General features: G+C 44.2%; 1 protein-coding gene and 1 long non-coding RNA gene across 4 annotated transcripts in view; one reads left to right on the forward strand and one right to left on the reverse strand.

The window, feature by feature from the left end:
• Positions 1-14577, forward strand: part of MYOF (myoferlin) — a 154013-nt gene extending 139436 nt beyond the window's left edge. For all 3 annotated transcript variants that reach the window (XM_060642008.3, XM_060642009.3, XM_060642010.3), the window contains 8 exons: positions 1596-1684; positions 1761-1856; positions 5589-5730; positions 8437-8536; positions 9690-9880; positions 11970-12079; positions 12459-12606; positions 14012-14577. In XM_060642008.3, the coding sequence (XP_060497991.2) occupies positions 1596-1684; positions 1761-1856; positions 5589-5730; positions 8437-8536; positions 9690-9880; positions 11970-12079; positions 12459-12606; positions 14012-14050 (915 nt within the window). In that variant the 3' untranslated portion in view covers positions 14051-14577. The remainder of the gene's footprint in view (positions 1-1595; positions 1685-1760; positions 1857-5588; positions 5731-8436; positions 8537-9689; positions 9881-11969; positions 12080-12458; positions 12607-14011) is intronic.
• LOC144613180 (uncharacterized) lies at positions 11998-17385 on the reverse strand. Its single transcript, XR_013550530.2, has 2 exons — positions 14779-17385; positions 11998-12813 (listed from the first exon to the last, which is right to left on the reverse strand). It is a non-coding gene; the product is annotated as an uncharacterized LOC144613180 (long non-coding RNA).
• Positions 17386-26597: the final 9212 nt, after the last annotated feature.

Consider the following 26597-nt stretch of genomic DNA (forward strand, 5'->3'; position numbering starts at 1 on the left):
CACAAGATGGCTCATCACAGGACCACATGCATAATGATGGGGGAGAATTAGTTTCCAGCAGCTGGGGAACAGTTTCCAGAGAAACCAGGAGAGACATGGCAAATGACAGAATGATCCGGGTGGAAGCTTGTTACAAGGAAGCCTCCTGGGATGTGCCTGAGAGATTTGGATTCAGTAGGTCTGGGGTGGCTGGAATCTGAGTTTTAACAAGTACCTGGAGGGGTTCTAATGCAGGTGGCCAGGAAATCACACTTTAAGAAATATTAATCTAATGGATGCAAATCATGTTGACCCCACACAACTGTGGATGAGCTTATCTATAAACAGTGGCCTCAGGTGCCCTGGGCTTACTAGTTTGTCACTCACTTCTTGCTTTTATTCTGTTCTACAATTTCATTTCTTCCTTTTCTTATTATTCCTTCCCCCAAAGAGCCCATTCCTCCTCTTCTCTCTCCTCCCACACCTTAAATAAAGTCTTAAGAAATTACAAATTTGTAATTACAAATTACAATCCACATCTCCCCTACACCCCTCCCTCAATCCCTTTTACCTACCAAACTGGACAGACTATAGCTGGGTCTTAGGAGACACCCAAATGCCTCATGTTCTGCATCATGCTTGATGTATTATAGAACCTTGAACCCTAGAGGTTAGTTAGAAGAGATCCAGGATTGTAGGAAAATATATCCTTTTTAAGAGTTCCAGTTAAGTCATTTTGATCATAGCGTATTAGGAAGCCAATCTAGTTTCCTTGGTAAACTTCTTATAGACCAGTCTGAAGGCAGAGTCAAGAAAACATCTGAAATCAGTTTGTGAAATTTAAGTTGCTTCATGGGGTTGATATAGTTTGTTAATGGCACCCCTAGCCCATCTGGAAGAACATTCTAGTCAGATAGATGGACCTGGTCTGTGGCAGGGGAAGACCTGCTTGGGACCTCACCAAGATGGCACCACAAGGATCAGTTGGGCTTTCAGCCTCCCCCTTCTTGCGAGCCTCCTCCCAGGTGGTGGGCACTAGCCAGCCAATAGCAGGGAGTCCTCAACTTTGGGCAACAGTAATGTTCTTGTCATTGTTTGGGTCTTTACTCTGAACGTGCCACGTTGCAAGTCCTTCTTTAACAAATTAAATACCATTTTACATTATTTTGATTTTCTATCTGGAGATAAGTGGAGAAACCCTTGGATGTTACAAAACTGGGATTGATAGCAAGTAGGCAATGTGATGAATAGAGTTCTGAGTGAGGGACTCAACTTTAAGTCATTGTAAGAGGGTATGTGAGCATGTGTGGGGTGGGGGGGAGGTGTTAGTGATATGAAGCCCCTTCATTAACCAGGGAACACTCAGACGATGATAGAGTGGGTGCATGCAGTCATCAGAGGTTTCTGGTGAGAGTGGGAAGTGGGTGCCCTAAATGCCATTGAAGATAGATGATTTATCTTGGTTCGCTCTCCTACTCTACTCTTTTTGCCTTCCATATGGACTAATAGTTAGCAGGCCCAAAGAAACAGTTTCACCTAGAAAACATGAAAGAAAGCTATAGGCTTCACTGCTCATCATATAACTTAATTTCTCTTTTCATTTTTAAATGATTTAGGGGAAACTTCAGATGTGGGTGGATGTTTTCCCCAAGAGTTTGGGACCACCGGGCCCTCCTTTCAACATCACCCCCCGGAAAGCCAAAAAGTAAGTAACTATGAGACCCTGCTCTATCGGACTGGGGTCTGGGTGCAAAATCACCTTCAAAATGTGCTCCTTTCAGGTACTACCTGCGTGTGATCATCTGGAATACCAAGGACGTTCTCTTGGATGAAAAAAGCATCACAGGAGAGGAAATGAGTGACATCTATGTCAAAGGGTAAGTTTAGCATGCTAGTTTGTCTCTGACAGACTCAAGGAACGAAACAGATGCTCTCCTTCATGAGTCATCATTATGAAAGGTGTCCATTCTAGGATCCTTGGTTATTTGAAGTTCTTCTATTCCATTAATGCAATCTGCTCAGGAAACTCCAGCAGGACAAAGGGAGAGAGAACAGAAAGAGAAGAGGAATCTCTGTGGATCTTGTTTATGAGCAATCTAGTAAACTATAGGAACTGAAAAACAGTTCTACATTTCTCTTTTAAGAAAATGGGTTAAGTTTATTAAGCCGACTTATTATTTCCTTTTAGTCATTCTTTTAGTCAGCTCTTTAGTCATTCTTTTTAGTCAGTTCATTTTTATTCCTTTTTGATACCTTGAGTAACTAGCCCTAGAAACACAAGTAAGGCTTGTTAAATTTCACTTTGTATATATTTTACTACCAGCAGCTAAAGTCCATGGGAAAGAGGAAACATTAGCGTATTTCCAAAAAAATCATTGATTCTACCAGCATTTATGGGATGCCTGCGTCTAACATGTGAAGTGTCATAGCTGTTCATGATTCTGTTACTCGTATCGTTCAATTCCAAATAGTCCATGTTGATGTTAGTTTCATGTTATGCCCTGGATCAAAGATGTTGAGTACAGAATGGCATAGATGATTAAAATGCCAGACTCTGGAGCCAAACTACCTGGATTGAAATCCTGGTACTTTTCCTACCAGCTGGGCAAGTTAGTAAACTCACTGTTTCCCATCGTAAAAGGCAGATAATGATAGAACCCACTGCTCTGGGATATTCAGAACATTGAGTTATTCAAAGCATTTAGGACAGTGTCTGGCAGATAGTAAACACTGGGTGTCTTAGGGTTCTCCAGAGAAACAGAACAAGTAGAGAGCAAGAGAGAGTGAGTGTGTGTGTGTATAGAGGGAGGAGGGGGAGGCAGAGAGAGGGATTTATAATTAGGAATTGGCGTACATGATAATGGAGGCTAAGAAGTGATTCTGCCATCCGTAAGCTGGAGACCCAGCAAAGCCCGTGGTATAGTTCAGGATGAGTCCTTCCTCTGCCTTTTGCTCTCTTCAGGCCCTCAACAGATTGCACAAGGCCCACCCACACGGGGGAGGGAAATCTACTTCACCGAGTCCACCAATTCAGATTCTACCTCATGCAGAAACACCCTCACAGACACACTCAGAATAACGTTTAGTCTGGGCACCCTGTGACCAGTCACACTGACACAAAAAATGAACTATCACACTGTGTAAGTGTTAGCTAGTATTACTACTATTCCACATAGACCAGGCTTGGTTCTTTGATATGTGAAAGATAAGATTTGTTGAAATTTAATGCATTCATAAAGTGATAACAAAGTTTCCCTTATGATCCCAAGTGGCCCTCAGTCAAAACTTTGTTGAAGACATAATTACTATCATTTGGGCTCACTGTAAACAAGGAATGTTTCATCAAGTTCTTCATTATTCTTTCTCATTTCAGAAACTTATTACCATTCCCCAAGGAAAACTAATCCTAGCTAATTATATATATGCAAATTTATTTGACTATCATAAGCATTACGTTTTCTCAAATCACGGAAACAAACTCAGGTAATACTGGACTGAGAGAAAACTCTTCTAATCAAAGAATAAAAGCACAACCAAAAGTACCATGTCCTATTTGCAATTCAAATCCAAATACTATATGTGAAAAGATGAATTATGTGTAAATAGCATGCCTAGCACTGTGCACATGTGGGTGTTACACACAAAGTTATACGCATATGCACACAAATACATGGAGTAGTTCAACTTGTTTTAAAGTAAAAAATGTGAAAAGATTCCTATTTAAAACTAAATGTGAGGGGCACCTGGGTGGCTCCGTCGGTTAAGCGTCCAACTTCGGCTCAGGTCATGATCTCACGGTCCGTGAGATCAAGCCCCGCGTGGGCCTCTGTGCTGACAGCTCCGAGCCTGGAGCCTGTTTCAGATTCTGTGTCTCTCTCTCTCTCTGACCCTCCCTCGTTCATGCTCTGTCTCTCTCTGTCTCAAAAATAAAAAAAAAAAAAAATAATAATAATAAACGTTAAAAAATTTTTTTTAAAAAAACTAAATGTGAAAAGATTCAGGAAAAAAAAAAGAGCGGGAAGAGCTTCAGAGGGTAAGCGGTCTGGGGAAGGAAGACAGGAGCACTTTCAGGATGTTACCAGGAAGCGAAGCCATTGACATCCCAGCCAAAGAGTGTGGACTCTGTTCAGCAAGTTAATTTAAAACCTTAAAAGTGAAAAAGAGGAATCTTTCAACTCATCTAGCTAGTCAGTTAATTAACTAGCAAAAACTACAACTATTGTAGTTGAATGATATTAGTAATACCACTACTAATAATAGGATCTAATGTTAGCACGTGACCTTACGTGACCTTCTAGTCTCCATGGTCCTTTGAGGCAGAGTGACAGGCCTGGACTTTGGAGTCAGACCAACAAAGGCTTCATAATTCTTAATTAAGACTTAATTCTGTCTGTTGCTGGCCGTATGACCTTGTGGAAGTTATCTATTCTCTCTGAACCTCAGTTTCCTCATCTGTAAAAATGGAGATAGTTATGCAATTGTTGGGAAGAATAAAACAAGGCATGCTAATTAGTACTGGTTCACAGCAGATGATCCGTAACACAGTTAAGGATATCCCTCTTCCCGTTCTGGCCCTTCTAAGCCATGATCTTTCCTTCTGTCCCCATGTCGACCAAGTGAAGGGAGCACAGATTGTTAACCACATTTTACAGATGGGAGATGAAGCCCAGAAAGTGAAGTGGCAGATTTCATAGCCAGGCCTGCCTCCTACTGAGAATCTCTATCTGTGGGGTCCAGGCATCAGTATTTTTTAAAAACTGCACAGTCGATTCCACTGTGATTCTAGGTGCCATCAGCGTGCAGAACCATGCATTCTACCCTGTTACCAGGCTAACCTCCAACATTCCCATGGTTCCTAAAACACACACCCTCCCAACAGCCGACAGATATGACAACAGTTTCCTCCCTCATGTGTTCATTCATTCATTTATTCATTCATTCATTTATTCCTTCACTGGACCTACTACATGCCAGGCACAAGGCAAAGGAAACTTTTCCAATGTCAAAAGTTAAGATGTTAAATTGTTTATGGAAGTGAATTTTCGTAGATATGCAGATGGAAATAACTTGGCTTACATCTCCCTTGCTAGTCTTGTTAATGTGATCATAGTGCATTTAAGAATAATAAAAAAAGGAAGCTGTAAGATTACTTGAGTCATGCCTGTTTTGTTTGCTTAAATGAAATATGGAAGAGGAAATGCTAAAATTTTGAACTAACTCATATTCATTAAGCCTATCAGCAGTGATGACAGACACTGATGAGTTATAGTTATAAAGACCAGCAGCATAGCCAGCAAGCCTCAGGGTTCCCAAAATAGAAGTTGTTGATATTTTCCAGAAAATGTCACCTTATCCCTGTTAACTGAAGTCTAAAGGGTTTCCTGCTTTTGGTTTTAGGGGAATTATATTTTATTTGGCTACAACCTGTGTTGGATGCAACAGAGCGCCTCCCCTTAATAAATCACCCCCAGCTCCGCAGATAACTGGAACCCGCCCAAGAAAAGTGCATTAATTTCTTCTGCCCTTCACTTCCTTAATCACTGCAGAGTTTTGTGGCTAGATTACCTGTCAATCCCGTGAAGCTAAGTCTGTTTGCTTCTGCTTTTCAGCTGGATTCCTGGCAGTGAAGAAAACAAACAGAAAACAGATGTCCATTACAGGTCCTTGGATGGTGAAGGGAATTTTAACTGGAGATTTGTTTTCCCGTTTGACTACCTGCCAGCTGAACAACTCTGTATCATTGCTAAAAAAGTGAGTTCTGAAATAGGCACATGGGAAGTGGGTGTCATGGACAGATACAGGGCATGTAGGAGCTGCTCAGCCCCTTAGGGGTCATGGGTCCAGCTCTCTCGTGATACAGATGGGGAACCTGGGACCCACAGAGGTGCAGATACTTGCCCAGGCTCACAAAGCTAGGACAGCTATTTGTGCAATTAGGAAGTATCCGGAACACAACTGTCCTTCCCTAACATGTTGGCAGCAGGGTGAAAGATCTAGTAAAGGGTAGATCCGGGGGTCTCGTATTAATATAGGCAACCACCTAAGTGTGTTTTTATATCACAGGGAGACTGATTTCTTCCCACGATAAACAGAACTGTTTGACTCGCTAACCAAACAGGTGAAATATTAAAGTAGGTGAAATTTAGGGGTGCCTGGGAGGCTCAGTCAGTTAAGCATCCGACTTCGGCTCAGGTCATGATCTCACAGTTCATGGGTTTGGGACCCGTGGAAGGCTCTGTGCTGACAGCTCAGAGCCTGGAGCCTGCTTCAGATTCTGTCTCCCTCTCTACCCCTCCCCCGCTTACTCTCTGCTGTCTCTCTCTCTCAAAGTAAATAAACATTAAAAAAATTTTAAGTAGGTGAAATTTTCCTTTTACCTTCTTTATTAAAACTCAGCATCTGTTTTACCTCCCTCAGAAGCACTTCCCTGAGGGTTCAGGGCCCTCGTGGTTGATAAGACTCTAGTTACAGAACTCAACTCAAACTGGCTTATACCAAAAAAACTGATTTATTGGTTCACATTACTAAAACGTCCAGGGATGGCTGGCTTAGGAATGCCTGGATCCCAAGTTGAACTGATGTCTTTAGAAATCGTTCTCACTTTCTCCACCCCTCTCTCTCTGTCCTCTCCTGTGGCCCTCCTTCTCTGGTGGAGGCAAGATGGCTGCCAGCAGCCCCAGCCACCTCCTGCCCTCCCAGAAACCTCAGCAGAAAGAGAAGAACTAATCCCCAATTGGCGCCAACCAGAGTTCTGGAATTGGGCCTCAGTGCCTCTGCCTGTTTGGGGTCACGTTCCCATCCCTGAACCAACCAACGTGGCCTGGGGATGCAGTGCTCTGACTGGTTCTGGGGTTAGGAATGGAGTTAGTTCTTCCCAAACTGCAGGACAGTCCCCAAGGAAAATCTGGATGCTTTTTTTTTTTTCTCCAAAAAGGAGGCCTGAGGTCTGGGCAGGCAATAATAACAGATGTCTTTTATGGGTCCCCTGTCCCATTCCTGTCCCCCACATTCTATAAACTTTTCCTAGTTCTGCCTGCTCACCTTCTCTCCCCACACCTGATCAAAATGCATCTGTCCCATATAACCAGACCCGTCCCTCTGCTGGCCCTGCTCAGTGCTGACACTGTGGGGAGCGTTTTTCTGTGCCTAGTGAGAGAAATGCCTTCAAAGGGCACTGTCTAGAGACCTCCTGGTTCAACCAGATGTCAAATCCTGCACACTTCCAGATGGTGAGGCAGACTGGCGAGAAGGGGAGGGACTTAGGGTCAAGCAGGCCTTTCTTACTTACCCACGTCTACTGCTAGACCCCTCAGCGCCCTGAGTGTCACCTGGAGCCTGACCCCACACAGGACAGTCAGTGGGGCCAGGACGAGCTTCCTAGCCCCTCAGAGCCAGGCCCCCTGAGCCCTGCAAAGGGCAACATTCATGGAATGTCATCTGAAAAACAAGAAACAATCCAACCATCTTTCTTCGAATTCATGAATCACTGGGGGATTCCCATTACGTAGGTGTGATTAGGCTGTGGAGGTGTTATTGTGGTTGGCTAATACTGTTTGGGCAGAGGCAGAGACCAGAGGTGAGAACTTAGAGGACCCTTACCCAGTCCTCCCTCCACCCAGCTTTAGAACGAGGAATCCGGGGGTCTTGGTTGACCGCAGCGTGTAACAAACAGCAGTATTGTCAAAAGCCAAAAATGTCAGGACATTTTTTTTTTTTTTTTTAACATTTATTTATCTTTGAGACAGAGGAGACAGAGCATGAACGGGGGAGGGGCAGAGAGAGAGGGAGACACAGACTCGGAAGCAGGCTCCAGGCTCTGAGCCATCAGCCCAGAGCCCGACGCGGGGCTTGAACTCACGGACCGCAAGATCGTGACCTGAGCCGAAGTCGGACGCCCAACCGACTGAGCCACCCAGGCGCCCCAGGACATTTTAAACCTACACTGAGAAAAGGGAGAAAGCCGGGTCCCAGTCTCCTCACCATCATGTGAAATGATGTGCTCAGATACCCACATGGGGTGGGAAGAAGGTCACTGAGCAAATGTGACACCCCAGTGGGTGATATTGTGGGCTGGCTTCGGACAGCCTGGCTGTTAGTCCGAGCTGGCCATAGTGGTCTCGGGGTGGGGAAGCAGAAATAATCACTCCCCAAACCCCAGGAATGGCAGCAGGAAGTCACGCTGATAGGAACATGGCAGGCAGGAAACCTTCTGTTTGGGGATTGCCTGGGGCAACCTTTTTGTCACCCAGCTGGTGGCCTTGAGACTTCCGGGAGAGACCAGCCGCCCTCCATACCATGGGGTAGAGGGGTGAGGGCAAGGGAAAGGGGTGTTAGAGGTGGGATGCAAAGGAGAGAAAAAAGCCCCATGCCCTGATGCTGGGGTCTCGAGGGGCCCAAAGGGAAGGTTTCAGAGTTCAGTGGTGTCATTTGGTTTTTCTGTTTATCTTGTCATTTTAGGAGCATTTCTGGAGTATTGACCAAACTGAATTTCGGGTCCCACCCAGGCTGATCATTCAGATATGGGATAATGACAAGTTTTCTCTGGATGACTATTTGGGTAGGACTTACATTTGGATACTTTTCTCTAAGAAATTTTACTTTGATTTAGTGAAATCAATTAAAATTTAGAATCAATTATTCAAATCTCCAATACTGTGGGTAATTAAGGGTTGGGGCACACTCACTGCCTGCATGTCCCCTGGGTGGTGTGGGCTGCCTGTCTTCTGTCCCAGGTCCTCCGAGAATTTCGTGCAGTGAACGTCACCCTTTTCTGCAGGCCCCATCTACTCTCAAGGGCCCCTAAGGAGGCTCTTGCACCAGTTCCTGTCTTGCCATGAAGACACAAATCCTGTCTTCACAAGGGGATCCCACACCCCTCCCTCCACGTCCAAACTACCCACTCTACCTCCTCAGCACCTCGGAATTGGCTCCCTCCTCCATGCTGCTCTCCAAGATTACTGAGGTTCCCTAATGTCATCAGCCATTGTTCCTTCCCCCAGGTCCATCCTCCTCTGTGGTTAAAGGCACTTACTAAACAATCCCCCCACCACCACCCCCAGTACATGTGTTCCCTTTCTTGGCACACATGCCCCCCACCCCCACCCCCAGTACATAATGCTCTTCTGATTTCTACTTTCCCAGGCCCAGGGTCTGCCTGGTTGGCCAGCTCTGTTTTCTCCTCCCCCTCTTTAAATACAGTCTTTTGCCTTCCCTGGGGTTCTCTGGCCCTTCCCCCAAACAATTTACACTCCCCACTGAGTTGAAGGTAAAGCTTCAGTGTTCACCTGTCAGCAAGGTAGGACTCCTAAACCAGCACAAGGAGCCTGACCACTCACAGTGCCTCTGTTCAGGGCAGCTTGAGACCACTATGAGCAAATTTCAAATTTGCGTTCAGTGGATGTCTAGTCTAGTCTAGTCTATAAATGTTTAATTATTTTGAGCTTGTAGAAGAGCTCAGTTTATGTTTGTGTCTTTGAGAAATAAACCGTGTCAACCTCTGTGAGATGCAGAGTGGTGGGTAGACATTTCTCTACCACTTTCCATCCTATCTGGAAGGAATTTTAAATGTCCACCAGGATCCCTTTCTCTAACTCACCCATCACCTGCTCAAGATCATTGTGTGCCTCTCCTCCGACAAGAACATCGTGTTCACTTGTGAACAACGGCTGATCCGTGGAAGCTTATGTGGATTTAATTGTTTCCTTGGCTAGGTTTCCTGGAACTTGATTTGCACCACACCATCATTCCAGCAAAATCATCAGAGAAATGCAATTTGGACATGGTTCCAGACCTCAAAGCCATGAACCCCCTTAAAGCAAAAACTGCCTCACTGTTTGAGCAGAAGTCCATGAAGGGATGGTGGCCATGCTTTGCGGATAAAGATGGCTCCCGTGTGATGGCTGTATGAGTATTTCCCAGTTCGGGGTCATTTATTTCTTTCATCATTCAGGCTTTGCCCTCTATCAATCGACTTACTCCAGATAAAGAAGTGTTACATTGATGGGGCTTTAAGCTACAGGAATGGTTTGTACTGGGATTACAAGAGAAGGTGGTAGATGCCGTGAGTGTATGTTTGGGGTTGCGTGGAAAGTGGGGGGATTGGAATGGTAGAAAGCTGAGAGCCCAAGTGGTTGCACCATATTTCTTTAGGACCCTCCTTCCCTGAGAAGGCTAATTTATCCAGAGTTCCAGTACAATTCAGTGCAGGAAAGGGCACTTCAAACTCAAACTCTTGTTTAAAAAAAAGTAAATTTTAAAAAGGTGGAAGAAGCAGGAAGCCCTGACATCCACTGAACAAGAAGGCTGTAACTTACAATTTGGAGAATTCAAGATAGATTGTGGTAGAGAAGCAGAAGTCTGGGTTACCATGCCATGTCACCAAAAACTACCTATTTCATCATGTATTATTGTCATTCTTGTAACAGCTAACATTTTAGATCACTGATGATGAGCCGGACAACATGCTAAGTGACTGCTTTATGCTCAAATCTTGTTTTTAAAAATAACTTTGAGGTATAATTTACATAAAATCAACCACACCCATTTAGAGTGCACAATTCCATGTGTTTTGACTGATACAGACACTTAAGAAGCCACCACCAGAATCAAGGATCCAGAACATTCCCACTGCTCCAGAAGTTTCTTTGTGCCCTTTGCAGCCTACTATCCCCTCCACCCCTGGCCCAGGAAACCACTTATCTGTTTTCTACAGAGTAATTTACACAGAATCTCATTTCGTTCTAGACATTATCTCCAAATTGTAGATTTAAAAAACAGGCTTGGATATAATATTATAGGTCAATTATACTTCAGTTAAAAATTTTCAGGGGCGCTTGGGTGGCTTGGTCGGTTAAGTGCCCGACTTCGGCTCAGGTCATGATCTCACGGTCCGTGAGTTCGAGCCCCGCGTCGGGCTCTGTGCTGACAGCTCAGAGCCTGGAGCCTGTTTCAGATTCTGTGTCTCCCTCTCTCTCTGCCCCTCCCCTGTTCATGCTCTGTCTCTCTCTGTCTCAAAAGTAAATAAACGTTAAAAAAAAAAAATTTAAAAAAAATTTTTTTTTAAGTTTTCTTTATCAAACAAAAGAATAAAAAATATTGCTGAACTAAGTAAAACAAAAACAAAAGCCCCCAAAACGGGCTTGGAGAGATGTAGCAACTTGCTGCGGGCAGACACCTCATTTTGTCCGACTCATTAGCATAGGAGTCATTTGGCTCCACCCCCTAACCAAGTGCCGGGGTTGGGGGTTCTTAGGCTGCCGTGACCAAGTGGGCGTTCTGGGGTCCTAGAAAGCCCATTACGAGCCTGGCCATAAAACTGGGCAACTTTCTAGACGTCTTTCGGCTTCAGTGTACTTGGGTGCACATGAAGGAAATAGCAGTACCTGCTGTATAGGGTTGCTGTGAGCCTTACATGAGCTCATCCACGTAGAAGGCTTAAACAGCATCCAGTGCATCATTTAGGAACCCGTATAAACACGAAGGCAGCATTCATTCGTTCACTCATTCATTCATATATTCAGCTAGTGTGCATCGAGTACCCATGAAGTGTCAGCCCTGCTCCAAGCAGTGGGGCTACCATGGTTAAGCAGGAAGCATGCAGACTCTCTGGGAGCCTACAGTTAATGCTCAAGAAGTATTAGATATTGGTATCAGCAGTATTTAGGTTAATCTGGGTCCAAGTAAAATTACGAAGGGTAGTGTGTGAGAAGGCAAGGAGATGGCTATGAGAGAGTTAGATGATGGGGTACAGAGAATGAAAAGCAGGGACTGGGGGGAGGGAAAGCAATTTTTCCTCTCAGTTTCCCACAAGGAGTCGGTTCAGAAACACATGGAAGAGGAAATGCGATGAAATCTCTTGGGGAAAATTTAAGGCAATCTAAGGATTGTTTTACAAGAATAAAAATCATTGCTCAGGGAATACTCCTTGGGTTGAAGTGAAAATATTTGTGAAACGTGATGTCATGTGTTTAACCTGTTCTGCTTTACTGAAGGGGAAAGTGGAGATGACGTTGGAAATCCTCAATGAGAAGGAGGCAGACGAGAGGCCAGCCGGGAAGGGACGGGATGAACCCAACATGAACCCCAAGCTGGACCCACCAAAGTGAGAGGCCCTCTTTGTTCTTCACAACGTCTGATCCCCAAACACCTGCAGTCTGAAAAGCCCCCCTTCCAATGCGCTTAATGGACTGGATTCACTGTTGTCTTAATTTTGTACTTAATGGGGGTGGGGGATGGAAGAGCCTGGTGATCTGGCTTCATTTTAACCCTTGTCCCTTCCCACAAAACCAAAGTGCAGAGTATCTTCAGCATCTTAGGAGGCTATAAAATGTTAAAGAATCTTTCTCAGCCAACTAAGGGGAATAATATCTTTTCTTGACTTTATAAATGTTATTAATTATTCTCTAAACTGTGTTAGGTTCTGAGGTAAAATTCCTGTCCCACCTGAACTGGGTAGGTAAAACCATTTCTTTGCAATGCAGCCGGCCAGAAACCTCCTTCCTGTGGTTCACCAACCCGTGTAAGACCATGAAGTTCATCGTGTGGCGCCGATTTAAGTGGGTCATCATCGGCCTGCTGATCCTGCTGATCCTGCTGCTCTTCGTGGCCGTGCTCCTGTACTCCTTACCGGTGCGAGTCCTTGGGCTCTCATCTTGGCGTTTTGTGTGTGAATCACAGTCTGTCATCCAACTTGGGTCTGGCCTTGGTTGCTCTTCAGCAGACTGACCTACTTTGTGGTTGTGGTGTCGCAGCCCTTCAACATGTGGAAATTTTGCAGTAATGCGTGTTGTGATAAGCATGACATTCTTAGGGTTTCATAATTACAGGCAGAACTTCCTGGTTGGAAGAAAAAACTTTTGGTTTCAAGAATTCTAGGAGAAACCCCTCAGACCTTTAGCAGTATGTACCAGGACAATAGCCAGCATTTCTGACTGATCTTCCTGCCTTCACACTTCCTTGGTCCAAACCATCCTGTAGGCTAACTCCTTATCCTAGCATTCACAGATTCCCCCCAGTATGGGCTCATTGTAGGTCTACACTAATCTTGAACTTCACTCAAACTAGCTAGTTCCCCCAACCCCCAGCAGGTATTGCCCTTACCTGACAGGATGCCTTTGCCAATGCTATTCGCTTGCCTGTGTCGTGTCTATCGAAACTTTCTTATTTGTTCTTTAAGGCCTGCATCACATAACCTGTCCCTTAAGTTTTCCTTAACCACCTCAGTCATAAATGGGAGTCTAAATGGGAGGTTTGCCAGTGTGCCCAGAAGTAGTACCTCCATTCTTTCATTCAAGGAATTTATTGAACATCTACTATAGGCTGGGAATTGGGATGTCGAGATGACCAAGGCATGATTTCTGCCCATGAGCAGTTCATGGCCTGAGGACAAGCAGACATAGGAGCAAGTCAATTACTATGAAAGGCAAGCTATTATGGACATATGAACAGATTATCATAGGACCTCATTGCTGAGGATGGTTTCACCAAGGAGGGGGCATTTAAGCCCATTTTGCCAAGTGGAGAAGGGATAGTCCAGGCATTTAAAGACCCTTACTTCGATTCATATTAGTAATAATACAGCTGTTTTTGTGTAGGGTGGCATAGTCACAACCCCAACAGCAGAGATTTTAAGTCTCTATTTTTTCCCAGTATAATACTTTCTGTTTGTTAATGCACACACACTATTTTCTAGTTATAAGTAGTCCAATCTGTCTTGACCATTTAAAAAAAACTCCTCAGTTATTTTTACTGATTTAGATTTTATTGACTTAAACAAGTGGTTCCCAACTGGGGGCAATTTTGCCCTCAGGAGGATGTTTGGCAATGTCTGGAGGCATTTTGGTTGTCACACCTAGGGGTGCCTGCGTGCCCCTGGCATCAGGCAGACAGAGGCCAGGAAAGCTGCACATCTTGCGATGCACAGGACAGTCCCCAGCAATAAAGAATCACGGAGTTCTAAATGTTGGTAGTGCCAATGTTGAGAAGCCCTGACTTAAAATATATACATTTTTTAACATTTTTGTTTCCTTTTCAGAACTATTTGTCAATGAAGATTGTGAGGCCAAATGCATAATGAAAGCAAAGGCTTCTTTTCAAGTCATCCAGCAATGAGGGAATCCTGTCTCTGTTACGGACCAAAACCAAGAGTGATTTTGTGTCTGAGACAACATCACCGTGACTTGTCACATTACTTCACCGAGGCCATCAGTTCCCGGAGGGTCTAGGTCCCGGAAAGTCAGGCCAACAAGCAACATTTTTATTTTCTTATCTTGTGAAGTATTAAAAAGTTTTAACCATGTTTTTCAGGATATTTTTCAAGGTGGCTGGTTCCATTTAAAAAAGCATCATTTTTATGTGTCCTTAATTTTATAATTCAATTTTTAGAAACTGCTGAAATCAAAGTGGAAAAATTTCTGCACCTTAACTTCATATGCTTATTTGTAATCAACAAAAAGGACTCTGCGTTATAAAATATTTAGCATAGCTAGAGTAATTCTTATTTATGCCTGCAGCCATTGTTACGATATTTTATACGGATGAATGTCATGAGACTCTATTCAACCTCTGTGATGGACTCAAATAAAAACATTTCACCTTTGACACATAGCTGTTTATTGTAGCTGTGGGCTGAGTTGGGAAGGACACAGTTTCCAGTCCTCTGGGTCTCAGGAGATGGAAGGCCACAGCATCCCACTTGGCTGTAAACCTTTTATATATGTGTGTTGCCAAATCCTAGCCAGTGGGCCAAACTGAGGCTAATATAATAAATCACAAAAGCTAACAGTTATCAGAAGTACTCACTCTGGGGGCGCCTCGGTGGCTTAGTCGGTTACGTGTCCGACTTTGGCATGTCATGATCTCACGGTTCGTGAGTTCGAGCCCCGCGTCGGGCTCTGTGCTGACAGCTCGGAGCCTGGAGACTGCTTCGGATTCTGTGTCTCCCTCTCTCTCTGCTCCTCCTTTGCTCATGCTCTGTCTCTATTGCTCTCAAAAATAGATAAAACATAAAAAAAATATTTTTAATTAAAAAAAGAAGTCCTCACTCTGTGCACAGCATTGTTTCACATGCTTTATGTTTATTAACTCATTTAATCCTCCAGATAATCTATAAAGGTAGATAACATCAACTCCATTTTACAGTGGAAGAAATTGAGGCACAAAGGTTAAGTACTTTGCATAAGGCCACACTAACAATCAATGGTAGAGCTGGAATTGGAACCCAGGCAGTCTGGTTTCTCTTCTTCTTCACTTCTCTTAACCACAACATGATACCACCGTGGGAAGGCTATCAAGGGGAGCACAGGGCTGAATGGTCAGGTGATGAATGACAGTAGCGACCCAGTGTGGCTCCATGCCAACACCAAACACAGCGTGCCTTCTAGAACATTGTCCTGATAATATTTGAGACCACAGTGACATTGTCAGATAGTTCTATTCGAAACACAGAGCCAAGGGGAGCAAGAAATGGTACAATAATGGTGATGCTTTTGCACATTTAGACAACATTATACCACAGTGGTGACTATCTTAACATTATTGCCGAGTTGTTTCATATTTTGAGCATTTTATGTTCTCAGAATTTTAACATTCTAGTGTGCTCAATACATAAAATGGCTGACAGAGCACTAACTAAATCAGAATGTTCACCCTTCCCCCAGGCGCCTTGTATTCTGTCCCTTGAGTCTGGCGATGGTATCTCCCCCCCGAAACACCTCCACCCACCTGCACTGGTGGGAGCTATGCCCACCCTTGAAGTTCTTGTTCAAATGCCACTTACTTCTTACGCCTCCTAGGCCTCAAAGTGATCCTTCAATATCAGATGCAAACATATTAGTACAACCTTCCTGGAGATATGTTTAAAAGCCTTAAAAATGTTTGTGCCCTTTGACCCGGTAATTTCACTCCTGAGTATTAACTCCAAGGAAATAATGAGAAAGACAGCCAACGGTTCATGTACAAAAATGGCACATTACAGTGGGCTTTCTAATGGCACAAATCAGAAACCTAAATGCCCAACTATAGGGGAATGGTTGAATATATGGTGCAATCCCTATATTGGTGCACAAATGAAAACATATCAACTTTTAAAATTTTGTTACTGACATAGGAAAATGCTGATATGTGAGAAACAAAAAAAAATCATAATACAAATATAAAATAAGCCCCCAAATACATGTGTGTCTATAAGGAGAGGCATCAAAATATTAGCAGTATAAGGAGTTTACGCGAGATTTAGATTTGGGCATATTTAAGTCATTTATAAAAGTAAATCAACATTGGAGGTTCATAACAATTTTTTTACCTAAAACTAAGGGATCAAGCTTTGACAAATATTGCCGTACTTTGTTTCACCTTATAGCTCTATAGGTGTGACTCGTTTTCACAACCAACTGTAAGCTCCTTTAGGACAGAGGGTGCCATGAAGCAGCAGGCCTGGATTTGTATCCTTGGTCATGCCTCAGACTCCTCTGCAACCTGGGAACAATAGTGCCTGCCTCACTGGATTAAGGTGAGGGCTAAATGAAATCCTGTGTGTCAAGTACCTTTACAATATCTGAGGCCTGGTAGGCACTCGATGCACGGACGTTCGGTATTACATCAGATGGGTAAAAATCTGATGTTCTAGTCCCAAAAGCAGATAAAAGCCGACTGTTTTCCTTCTAAGACTCACCAAATAGGAGAAAAGCAAGATCTAAGACTATCTGCTACCTCCTCAAGGCCGAGAAAGAAGGAAGTAGGGGTCTCAAGGTTGGGAGGTAGGAAAACAAGTCAGCTCTCACCAATTCGGGTGGTTTTGTAGAAGTGTTGTGTGGGTGATGGCAGGGACACCTGCGTTCTTCCAGTGGTTTCTGCTCCCGTCTGGCGACCAATGGGCCCTCCCTGTTATGGGGTTGACAGGTGTCATCACAGCTGTCATGAACAGTCACGGGCTAGCCTCCTAACCCTTTGGAGTTATACTGTACCCACACCCAAACTGCTACTTTCTTACAATGTCACATCATCTTGCTTATAATGAACAGAAAGAAGGTCAACAGCTTTCATCTAATTTAGGAGACACTCTAATGATGTAAAGGATACAAATGTATTTAAAATGGAATTGTCTTGGAGGAAAAAAAATAGGCTCCAAAGAAGACCACTGTTCCAGGCAAGGTTGTTATTTTGAACATTTAACAATCAGTATGGCATTGACACCAGCCAATCAGAACAGGTGCTTTACCCCATCACAATGGAGAATGGCTAGTAAAAGCCTAGAACCACCATACCAATACGTGCAGGTTGAATATTAGCTTTCCTTCCAGGGAACCCCAGCAATATGTTCTCCCACAGTGCCTCACTCAAGGAATACAGGCATACCTCAGAGATATTGCAGGTTTGGTGAATGTAGCAATAAAGCGAGTCAAATGACTTTTGTTGGTTTCCCAGTGCATATAAAAGTGAAGTTTCCACCATATTGCAGTGTATTAAATGTGCAGTAGCATTATGTCTAAAAAAATAATGTACATACCTTAATTAAAAAAAAAAAAACTTTGGTGGGGTGCCTGGATGGCTCAGTCAGTTAAGCGGCCGACTTCAGCTCAGGTCATGGTCTCGCGGCCCGTGAGTTCGAGCCCCGCGTCGGGCTCTGTGCTGACAGCTCAAGAGCGTGGAGCCTGTTTCAGATTCTGTGTCTCCCTCTCTCTGACCCTCCCCTGTTCATGCTCTGTCTCTCTCTGTCTCAAAAATAAATAAACGTTAAAAAAAAATTTTTTTTTTTTAAACTTTGGTAAAAAAATCCTAACCGTCACCTGACCTTTCAGAATCCTAATCTTCTTGCTGGTGGAGGCTCTTGCCTCTGTGTTGGTGGCCACTGACTGATCAGGGTGGTGGTTGCTGAAGGCTGGGTGGCTGTGGCACTTTCTTAAATTAAGACAACAACGAAGTTTGCTGCATTGATGTGCTCTTCCTTTCATGAACGATTTCTCTGTAGCATGCGATGCGTTTGATAGCCTTTTACCCACAGCAGAACTTCTGTCAAAACTGAAGTCAGTCCTCTCACATTCTGCCTTTGCCTTATCACCAAGTTTATGCAACAGTCTAAATCTTTTGTCGTCATGTAAACAATCTTCACAGCATCTTCACCGGTAGATACCACCTCAAGAAATCGCTCTCTTTGCTCATTCCTAAAAAGCAACTTCTCATCCAAGACAGTCTCATCATGAGATCGCAGCCATTCAGTCCCAGCTTCAGGCTCCACTTCAGATTCCGGTTCTCTCGCTCTTTCCGCCACGTCGGCAGTTACTTCCTCCACACCAGTCCTGAGCCCCTCAAAGTCATCCCTGGGTGCTGGAGTCAACTTCTTCCAAACGCCTGTGAATGTTGCAATCTTGACCTCTCCCCATGAATCACAAGTATTCTTAATGGCATCTAGAATGGTGAATTCTTTCTGGAAATTTTTCAATTTATTTTGCCCAGATCCATCAGAGAAATCACTATCAGTGGCAGCCACAGCCTTACAAATGTATTACCTAAATAATAAGAATGGAGAGTCAGAAATGACTCCTGGATTTATGGGCTGCGGAATAGATGTAGCGTTAGCAGCTATGAAAACAGCATTAGTCTCATGCATCTCCATCAGAGCTGTTGGGTGATCAGGGGTACTGTCAGTGAGCAGTGATATTTTTGAAGGGATCTTTTTCCTGAGCAGGAGGTCTCCACAGTAGACATAAACCATTCAGTAAACCCTGTTGTGAACAGATGTTCTTGACCAAACATCTTTGTTGTTCCATTTATAGAGCACAGGTAAATTCAGCGTAATTCTTAAGAGCTCTACGAGTTTGGGTATAGTAAATGCGCAGTGGCTTCAACTGAAAGTCACCAGCCGCGTTAGCCCCTAACAAGAGGGTCAGCTTCTCCTTTGAAGCTTTGAAGCCAGGCACTGACCTCTGTAACTAGGAAAGTCCTAAGTGGTGTCTTCTTCCAATAGAAGACTGTTTCCGGTATATGGACAAATCTGTCATTTAGCATGGCCCCCTTCACGAATTACCTTAGCTAGATCTTCAGGATAACCTGCTGCAGCTTCTACATCATCACTGCTTCACTTTTATGTTACGGAGACGGCTTCTTCGCTTAAACGCCATGAGTCAACCCGGCCTCAAATGTTTCTTCTGCAGCTTCCTCACCTCCCTCAGCCTTTACTGAAGAAAGTTACCTTGCTCCAGATTAGGCTTTAGCTTAAGGGAATGTTGTGGCTGGTTGGATCTTCTATCCAGACCGCTAGGCCTTTCTCCGTATCAGCAATGAGGCTGTTCTGCTTTCTTATCCTTCGTGTGTTCACTGGAGTAGCACTTTTAATTTCAAGAACTTTTCCTTTGCATTTGCAACTTGGCTAGCTGGCTCCAGCCTCTGGCCCCTCTCAGCTTTTAACAGGTCTTCCACACTGTGCGTCACCATTTCTGCTGCTGATTTAAAAGGAGAGACATGCCATTCTTCCTTTCACTTGGAGGCAACTATAGGGGTATTAGTTGGCCTAACTTCAGGGAATTGAAATTATTGTTGTGTCTCAGGGAACAGGGAAGCCTGAGAGAGGGCGAGAGATGGGGGAACAGCCAGTCGGTAGAGTAGTCAGAACACACACGTTTACTGATTAAGTTTGCTGTCCCACATGGGCGCAGTTCATGGCGCCCCCAAAACAGTTATCATAGTGACATCAAAGAGCGCTGATCACAGATCACCATCAAAAATAGAATAATAAAAGTGAAATTGTTTTAAATTAGCAAAATGTGGTGCAGAGACACAAAGTGAGCAGAGGCGGCTGGAAAAACGGTGCCAATAGACATGTTCGATACGGGACTGCAACAAACCTTCAATTTGTGCAAAACGCAATACCTTGTGAAGGGCAATCAAGTGACATTCAGTAAGACAAGGTTTGCCTGTAGTTGCTGAGTGGATAAGTGAACGGCTATAAGGAAAGTCTTTTCCTCCTTTGCCTTGAGCAACCGGAATGCACTAGCGTGGTTCCTTTGAGTAAGTGGCTGTGAAGCTCCATTAGGAATGAAATAATTCCCAGAGAGAGTATTAAGCTGGCTTTCTGGGTAACACCCTGCCCCCTCCTCCCATCCCCCCCCCCCCCGAAAATGCTTCATCTTGTCAAAAGATAATGGTCCCTCATTTGAGGTTGTTAGCCGCCTGGTGACCTATAAATGATAGCTAAAAGCTGGAACTAATCACAGTCCAGTCAGATTGTCGCTTCGCTGTGAATTAAATACCACTTAGTCCTAACTGATTCTAGCAAGTGCCACCATTACCGTTGGAACCTTCATTAGGAAAATAAATCTCCATCAATGTCTTGGGGTTGACAGGGAACTGAAAATCCTGACAGGCTAACACTTGATTTTGGTTTTGTTCCTCCTTTCTCATTGTAGGGTGACGGGGGAAAAATACATATATATATATATACATATATATATGTATATATATATCACAATTAGACCTGCATGTTACTTTAAAGAGCTATTTAAAAGGTGGGCTGAATTCTGGAGCCCATTTTGGCAAGGGAATGGAGGGGAGCTGAGCAGTCTGGTTTTCCAGCTGCTGTGGCCAAGTGGCAGTTCTCTGCCCCTCTGAGTTCACCCCAGCTCAGAGGATTGTTTGTCCAAAGACTGGAGCTGACTTGTTTCACCACTGTTGAGCAGATGTTATTACAAATACAAGGAGAAGGCAAGGGTGCTTTCCAGAAACTGCTGTTCAGTTCAGAGAAAGTACAACCTGACAGCCATATGGGGAACCAGCACTGACAATGATTTCAAAGTTTAAAAACCCTCTACAGTTTAAATATTTCATGCTAAATAGATTTCTTTGTGCGGCCAATACGTTCAGGACTCGGGACCACATGCACGTAGGCTCCTCAAGCAGATGAAAATCCCGTTCCAAAGAATGCTTTTCAGAGTCTGCTTGCTATGGAATTAGTTCATAATGGAGTCGATGTTGTAAATAGATTAAGCACCCCCCATCTTTGCAGCCGAGTTTTGTGTTTGTTTAGCGTTGAATGGCAACTCCCTAATCTTTCTTAGGTTAAACATAATGGTGTCCCAAGGAAGATCAAAGGAAGGCTGCTTTTCCCTTGGATATACATCCCCGAAATGAAATGCCAGAGTTCATGAAGTTCAAGAAAAACACAAGAGAAACGTGTAGCACAGACTAACTGTGAGACCTGACGAGTAAGGGAATGTAATGAAAAACACAGGCCTGCCATATGTATGGTCAAACTCATAACTTCAGGGGTTCAGCTTCGTAGGAGATACAGACTCCAGATTTTTACTATCTAAATAAACTTAACAGGAAAGAAAAATTATAATTTTTTTGGGCGACTCCACGGTAAATTGAATACTTCTCAGGGCAACCTGATTTTGCCAGAGTTTATCTCGACTCCTTAAAAAGGCCCATTCAGCCCTTGACTAATATTAATGTGCTACTTCCGTGTGTTTTCACAAAATCTGAGAGCCAAACCCGTAATCCTCTCCCCGTCATATTTCAGCTCAGTCCTGCCCCGGTAATGATCAGGGAGAGGACCGGGAATATCCAGCTGGATCCTGATGCGGCACGGCAGCCTCTCAGAAGAGGCTTCACTTGGGTCGACAGGATAAACAAAATGAACGGGTGGAATCCTGTCTTCGAGAACATGGGGCCAAGGGGTTGCAGACGTCTGGAAGCCTGTGAGCTCACCCGGTCGGTCACGGCACAACGCTGTGACTTTGGACATGTCCTCGTCGGCCTCCTTTCCCTTGTTTGTGAAAGTCAATGGTGAATGAAATGAGCCTGTCTGTCCTGGCACTGTTTACGGTTCCACTTCTCTGTGGCTTGGTTTCCTCACCTGGAAAATTGGGACAATAATCCTTGTAGAGCGATTACGAAGATAAAATTATTACAAATATACGCAGAAGTGTTTAGAAGAGTGTTAGGAACAAAGTAAGCATGCAATGTATTTTAGTTAGTATCGCAAGGATCACCGATCATGGTCATTACCACAGGACAAGAAGAGCCAAAGAGATATGGGCCCAAGCGCTTCATCCATGTTCTGCTTTTGAAAAATGTAGCTGGAGAAAGGATGTGAGTTGCCGCTATCCCAAACGATGCTGATTTCCTTCTGAGTTCTAACTGCATATCCGAAGTACAGAAAACAGGTAAAACCGCTAAGAGACTAGGACCGTTCCCTCCACCAAATTAGAGAGAATTACCATATGATATAGCAAGTCCACTTCTGGGTGTCCGCATTTAAAAATTAGCAAAATTAATATTAAGAAAATGTTTTGAGCTTTTCTTAACAAATTGTAATTGTCAATACTTCACAGTGGGAAGAAAAAAAAAGAATCAACTGGAAGTCCTCAGGCTGGGTAGCTCTCTCAGCCTGTATCCCCCAACACAGCCATGCCCCTGCCCTGTCCACTCAGGGCCTCCCTCCCTCCTGGACCCTCCTCACTCTCCCCACCTGCCCAAGTCAGCCACAACACCAAGGTTCCAGGAAAGTACAGTTAGCTGCTTTTTCAAACACACTCCTCTCGGAAAAGAACATGTGAACAGCCAATATGGAAAGAAGCTTACTGTCGTTAGTAAGAAGGAAAATACAAGGTAAAGCCACAATGAGGTGTCCTTTCCCACTCCCCAGATGGGCAAAAATTCGAAAGTCTGACATCAAAGATTCATGAGGGATTGAACAACGTATATTTTGACACAGCTGGTGGGAGTATAAATTGGCAAAACCACTGTAGAAGACAATGTGGCATTATCTGCTAACAGTGGCATTCCCTGCTCCGTGACCCAGAGACTCCATGCCTCAGTTTGTATCCTAGAGAAATGTCGACGCTCAGGCACCTGCAGACAGACAGACGAATATTTGAAATAGCAGGACCCTGGAGAGACCCCCATGTCCATTAATAGTAGTTGCCTAATACAGTGAGGTGTAGTTCTGTAGCAGAATGCTGCAAAGCCCCGAGTGAATGGATTGGGAATGAATCACAGCCGCACACGAAATGCTTAGTAACAATGTTGAGTAGAAGAACAAGTCAGAGAAGAATACCTGCAACATTCTTTCTTTTATATACAATTTAAAAACATGTTTCTCCGGTAGCCACACGGTAGATCTGCTAAGACAATGCAAAGGGTTGACGGCCTGGGGAGATGGAGATCTTTGGGGAGGGGAGGAGGAGACCAAACCAGGGAGGGGTTCACTGAGGGGTCCAAAGATAATGGTAAATGTTTCTTTGAACTGGGCAGCGGATACACGGATGTCTGTCCATTGAAGCATTATTCTTTTTTTCTTTTTTTTCTGTTTTTTGAGACAGAGAGAGAGAGACAGAGAGGGAGGGAGACACAGAATCTGAAGCAGGCTCCAGGCTCTGAGCTGTCAGCACAGAGCCAGACACGGGGTTCAAACTCACGCACAATGAGATCATGACCTGAGCTGAAGTCAGATGCTTAACCGATTGAGCCACCCAGGTGCCCCTTTTGAATCATTATTCTTTATGTTACATACTTCGTATAGACATATTCTTTTGGAGCCAATATGTGATTTTTCAGAAAATTTAAAAGTTGCTTCTTCTCCCAAAATGATTGTCCCCTGAGGTTAAATATGAGGAACGGCTTTTTGCAGAGTTGATCTGTGAACAAACACACAGTAAGTCTTGTAAAAGTTGTTTATCGTGGTCATTCAAAACCGCAGGTAGAGCGAAGGTCAGAAGAGTGGCGGAGTCCAGACAGGAAACAGAGTGCACATAGGGAGTTCAGGAGATGTACCTCTGCCAGGAAGTGAGGGGCGGAGGAGGCGGTGGGCTGCCCTGGGGGGACAGGGACCTCAGGGGTGATGCGGGCACGGCCAGCCACGTTGCCCAAAGCAGAGCAGGACAGGGGGAAGTGCCTCATCTCTTCCTGCCTCCTGTCCTCAGTCTCCCGGCAAGGCCTCCCACGGGCCAGCTGTAACTTGACAAACAGAGTTTGCCTCGTTTGGCCCCTCGCATGGAGAGGAGCACAGGGCAAGGGCGGGGAATGGAACTGAGTGGGGATGGGCAGGACGGGGAGAGCCACAGACAAGCCACAGCACCTGTCTACTGTGTGCGGATTCTCCTGTTTAATCTCGGCAACGACTGGATTGGGCAGATGATACATTGTTCCCCTTTTACATAAGAGTAAGGTTCAGAGAGGTTAAGGAACTGGCCCAAGATCGCTAAGCAATGCAGTGGTGGAGTCAGGACTGAGACCTGGACGATCTGACTCCAGAGCCACTCTATCTGTGGATTCCATTTCTTGATATCCCACTGAAGGGCGTAGGTCAGATGAAATAGTAACAAAACCTAACTGGGGGACCAAAACCTTAAGGACTGAATGAAACCATTTCATGACTGTCTTTCTCCCCACAGGGCCACATTTTTACTGTAATGTTCATCCCATTACATCTGTCAATCCTACACCACATTTGTCTCAGGGACTGAGACAAGGGCTTTCAGAGGAAAACCAGTTGACCTTCCTCGTCACACGTGTGCCCTCGGTGAGTGTCCACTCCGGCTCCCACTGGCTCGCAGCGAGTTAGTGAGGACCCTGGATGCGAGCTCATGTCAGCCCTGGAGGGAGACACTGTGAGGGAGGCTACAGACAGGGGAAATCTGAGCGGCGATTCTCCCCTTACACCTGCAGCCTAGAAGGCCCAAACACGCCCCCTAGTCACTCTCTCTTTTTTTCCTTATTGCCTTTATGATTTTAAATTAATTCATATTCATTACAGGAGCTTCTGAAAAACACACACACACAAAACATGAAAATGAAAATTTACTACTGTTAATATTTTTTAATACTTCCTTCTGGTCTTTTTTTAAGCTGTAAAATTAGGTTCCCACACCCAGAACTTCCCTGCCCTTGCCTTCACAAGTCTCTAATTTTATAGTTTGCTTTCTCCCCCTTTTTAAAATGGTATTTCTTAAACACTTTTGCACAGCATGGAAAAAAACTAATGCATAACAGCCATGTAAAATTCCATCATATGCATCTACTATAATTGAACGAATCCCCTATCAATGGACATGTGTTGTTTCCAATTCTTTGCTACTTTAAGAAATGCTGCTTTAAATACCTATGCACCAAGATCTTTGCCTGACTTTCGGGGCCTCCAGGTCTATTAAGCTGTTATCATTATAAAGGCAAGTTAGTGTTTGTCCTGTTCACCCAACCTAGCATATGACACAGAGCAGCCATCACTGAAGGAAGAAATGAATGGATGAATGAATGAATGAATTTCTCTTAAATTTAACTTAAGAATAGCTCTTTAAGTTAAATCCCTAAAGGAAGACAGAATTTTCACTAGGTTGAAACATGGATAAGAGAAGAAAAAAATACGTCAATCCTAAGAGTCAATATGGTTGTTCTTATTTAGGTTTAAAAAGTGACTCAGAATGTCCAGGAAGCTGAGGTGAAGAGAAAAATATCATATGGTTGCTTTTACCTACTCGGTAAAAATCTATCAGGTCCTCAGAAAAAGCAAAGTTGGGGCGCCCAGGTGGCTTGGTCGGTTAAGCGTCCGACTTCGGCTCAGGTCATGATCTCACAGTCCGTGAGTTCAAGCCCCGCGTCTGGCTCTGTGCTGACAGCTCAGAGCCTGGAGCCTGTTTCGGATTCTGTGTCTCCCTCTCTCTCTGCCCCTCTCCTGTTCATGCTCTGTTTCTCTCTGTCTCAAAAATAAATAAACATTAAAAAAAAAAATTAAAAAAAAAAAAAAAAGAAAAAGCAAAGTTATTTCTTAAACCAAAAGATGATAGAAATGTCTCAGCAGGATCTTTAAGTACAGTTCCTAACATTTGCTAAGTCCAGTAAATGTTAGCTGGTGTTGTTGTTCTTATCTGTAAATTATAGAAATATCTATGTAACAGCTTTTTTTTTTTTAGAATTTTACTTAGTTAGTTAGTTTATTTTGAGAGAGACAGAGAAAGTGCGCAAGCTGAAGAGGGGCAGAGAGAGAGGGAGACAAAGGATCCAAAGTCAGTTCTATACTGACAGCCTGATGGGGGACTTGACCTGAGCCGAAGTCAGATGCTTAATTGACTGAGCCACCCAGGCAACCCTATAACAGCTTTTAATAAAAGCCAGAGCATGATAGGAAAGCACAGTCCTTTGAAGGACTATGTCGTTACGGCTGCCATATGTAACTATCAAGAAGAGTACAGCTTTTAAATGCTTTCCCATATATTTTTCCCAGCCTCCAGATGTTTCATCACCAGCTGGGTGATGATGCTCTCTGAGAAGGGCTGGCCTCGTGGACTGGGGATGTGCCGTCTCCGTGAGCCCCACATGCAGACGGATGGCATCCAGGAGTCCCTTATGCTAGACGGAAGCCATGTCTTCTCAGCACAGGAATGGGTCCAGGCCAATGCCACGGCCATGTGCTCTGTCAGTCTCCCACAGTCTCACTTGTCTCAGACATTTTCTCTTACTCAAGGATGCCACCAAAGCGCCCACCTTATCACTCCAGACCTGGTTGCACACCCAGCCCCTGCTGCCCAGGAAGGCTGGCACATTCAGAGCCCGTGATGGCATAAAAGTACTAAAATGGCGATAATACTTCCTTCCCAATAGTTTTGACCTCAGAACAAAGACACCAGTGC

This window comes from Panthera onca, chromosome D2, assembly GCF_046562875.1.
Source record: "Panthera onca isolate mPanOnc1 chromosome D2, mPanOnc1 haplotype 2, whole genome shotgun sequence".
NCBI lineage: Eukaryota > Metazoa > Chordata > Mammalia > Carnivora > Felidae > Panthera > Panthera onca.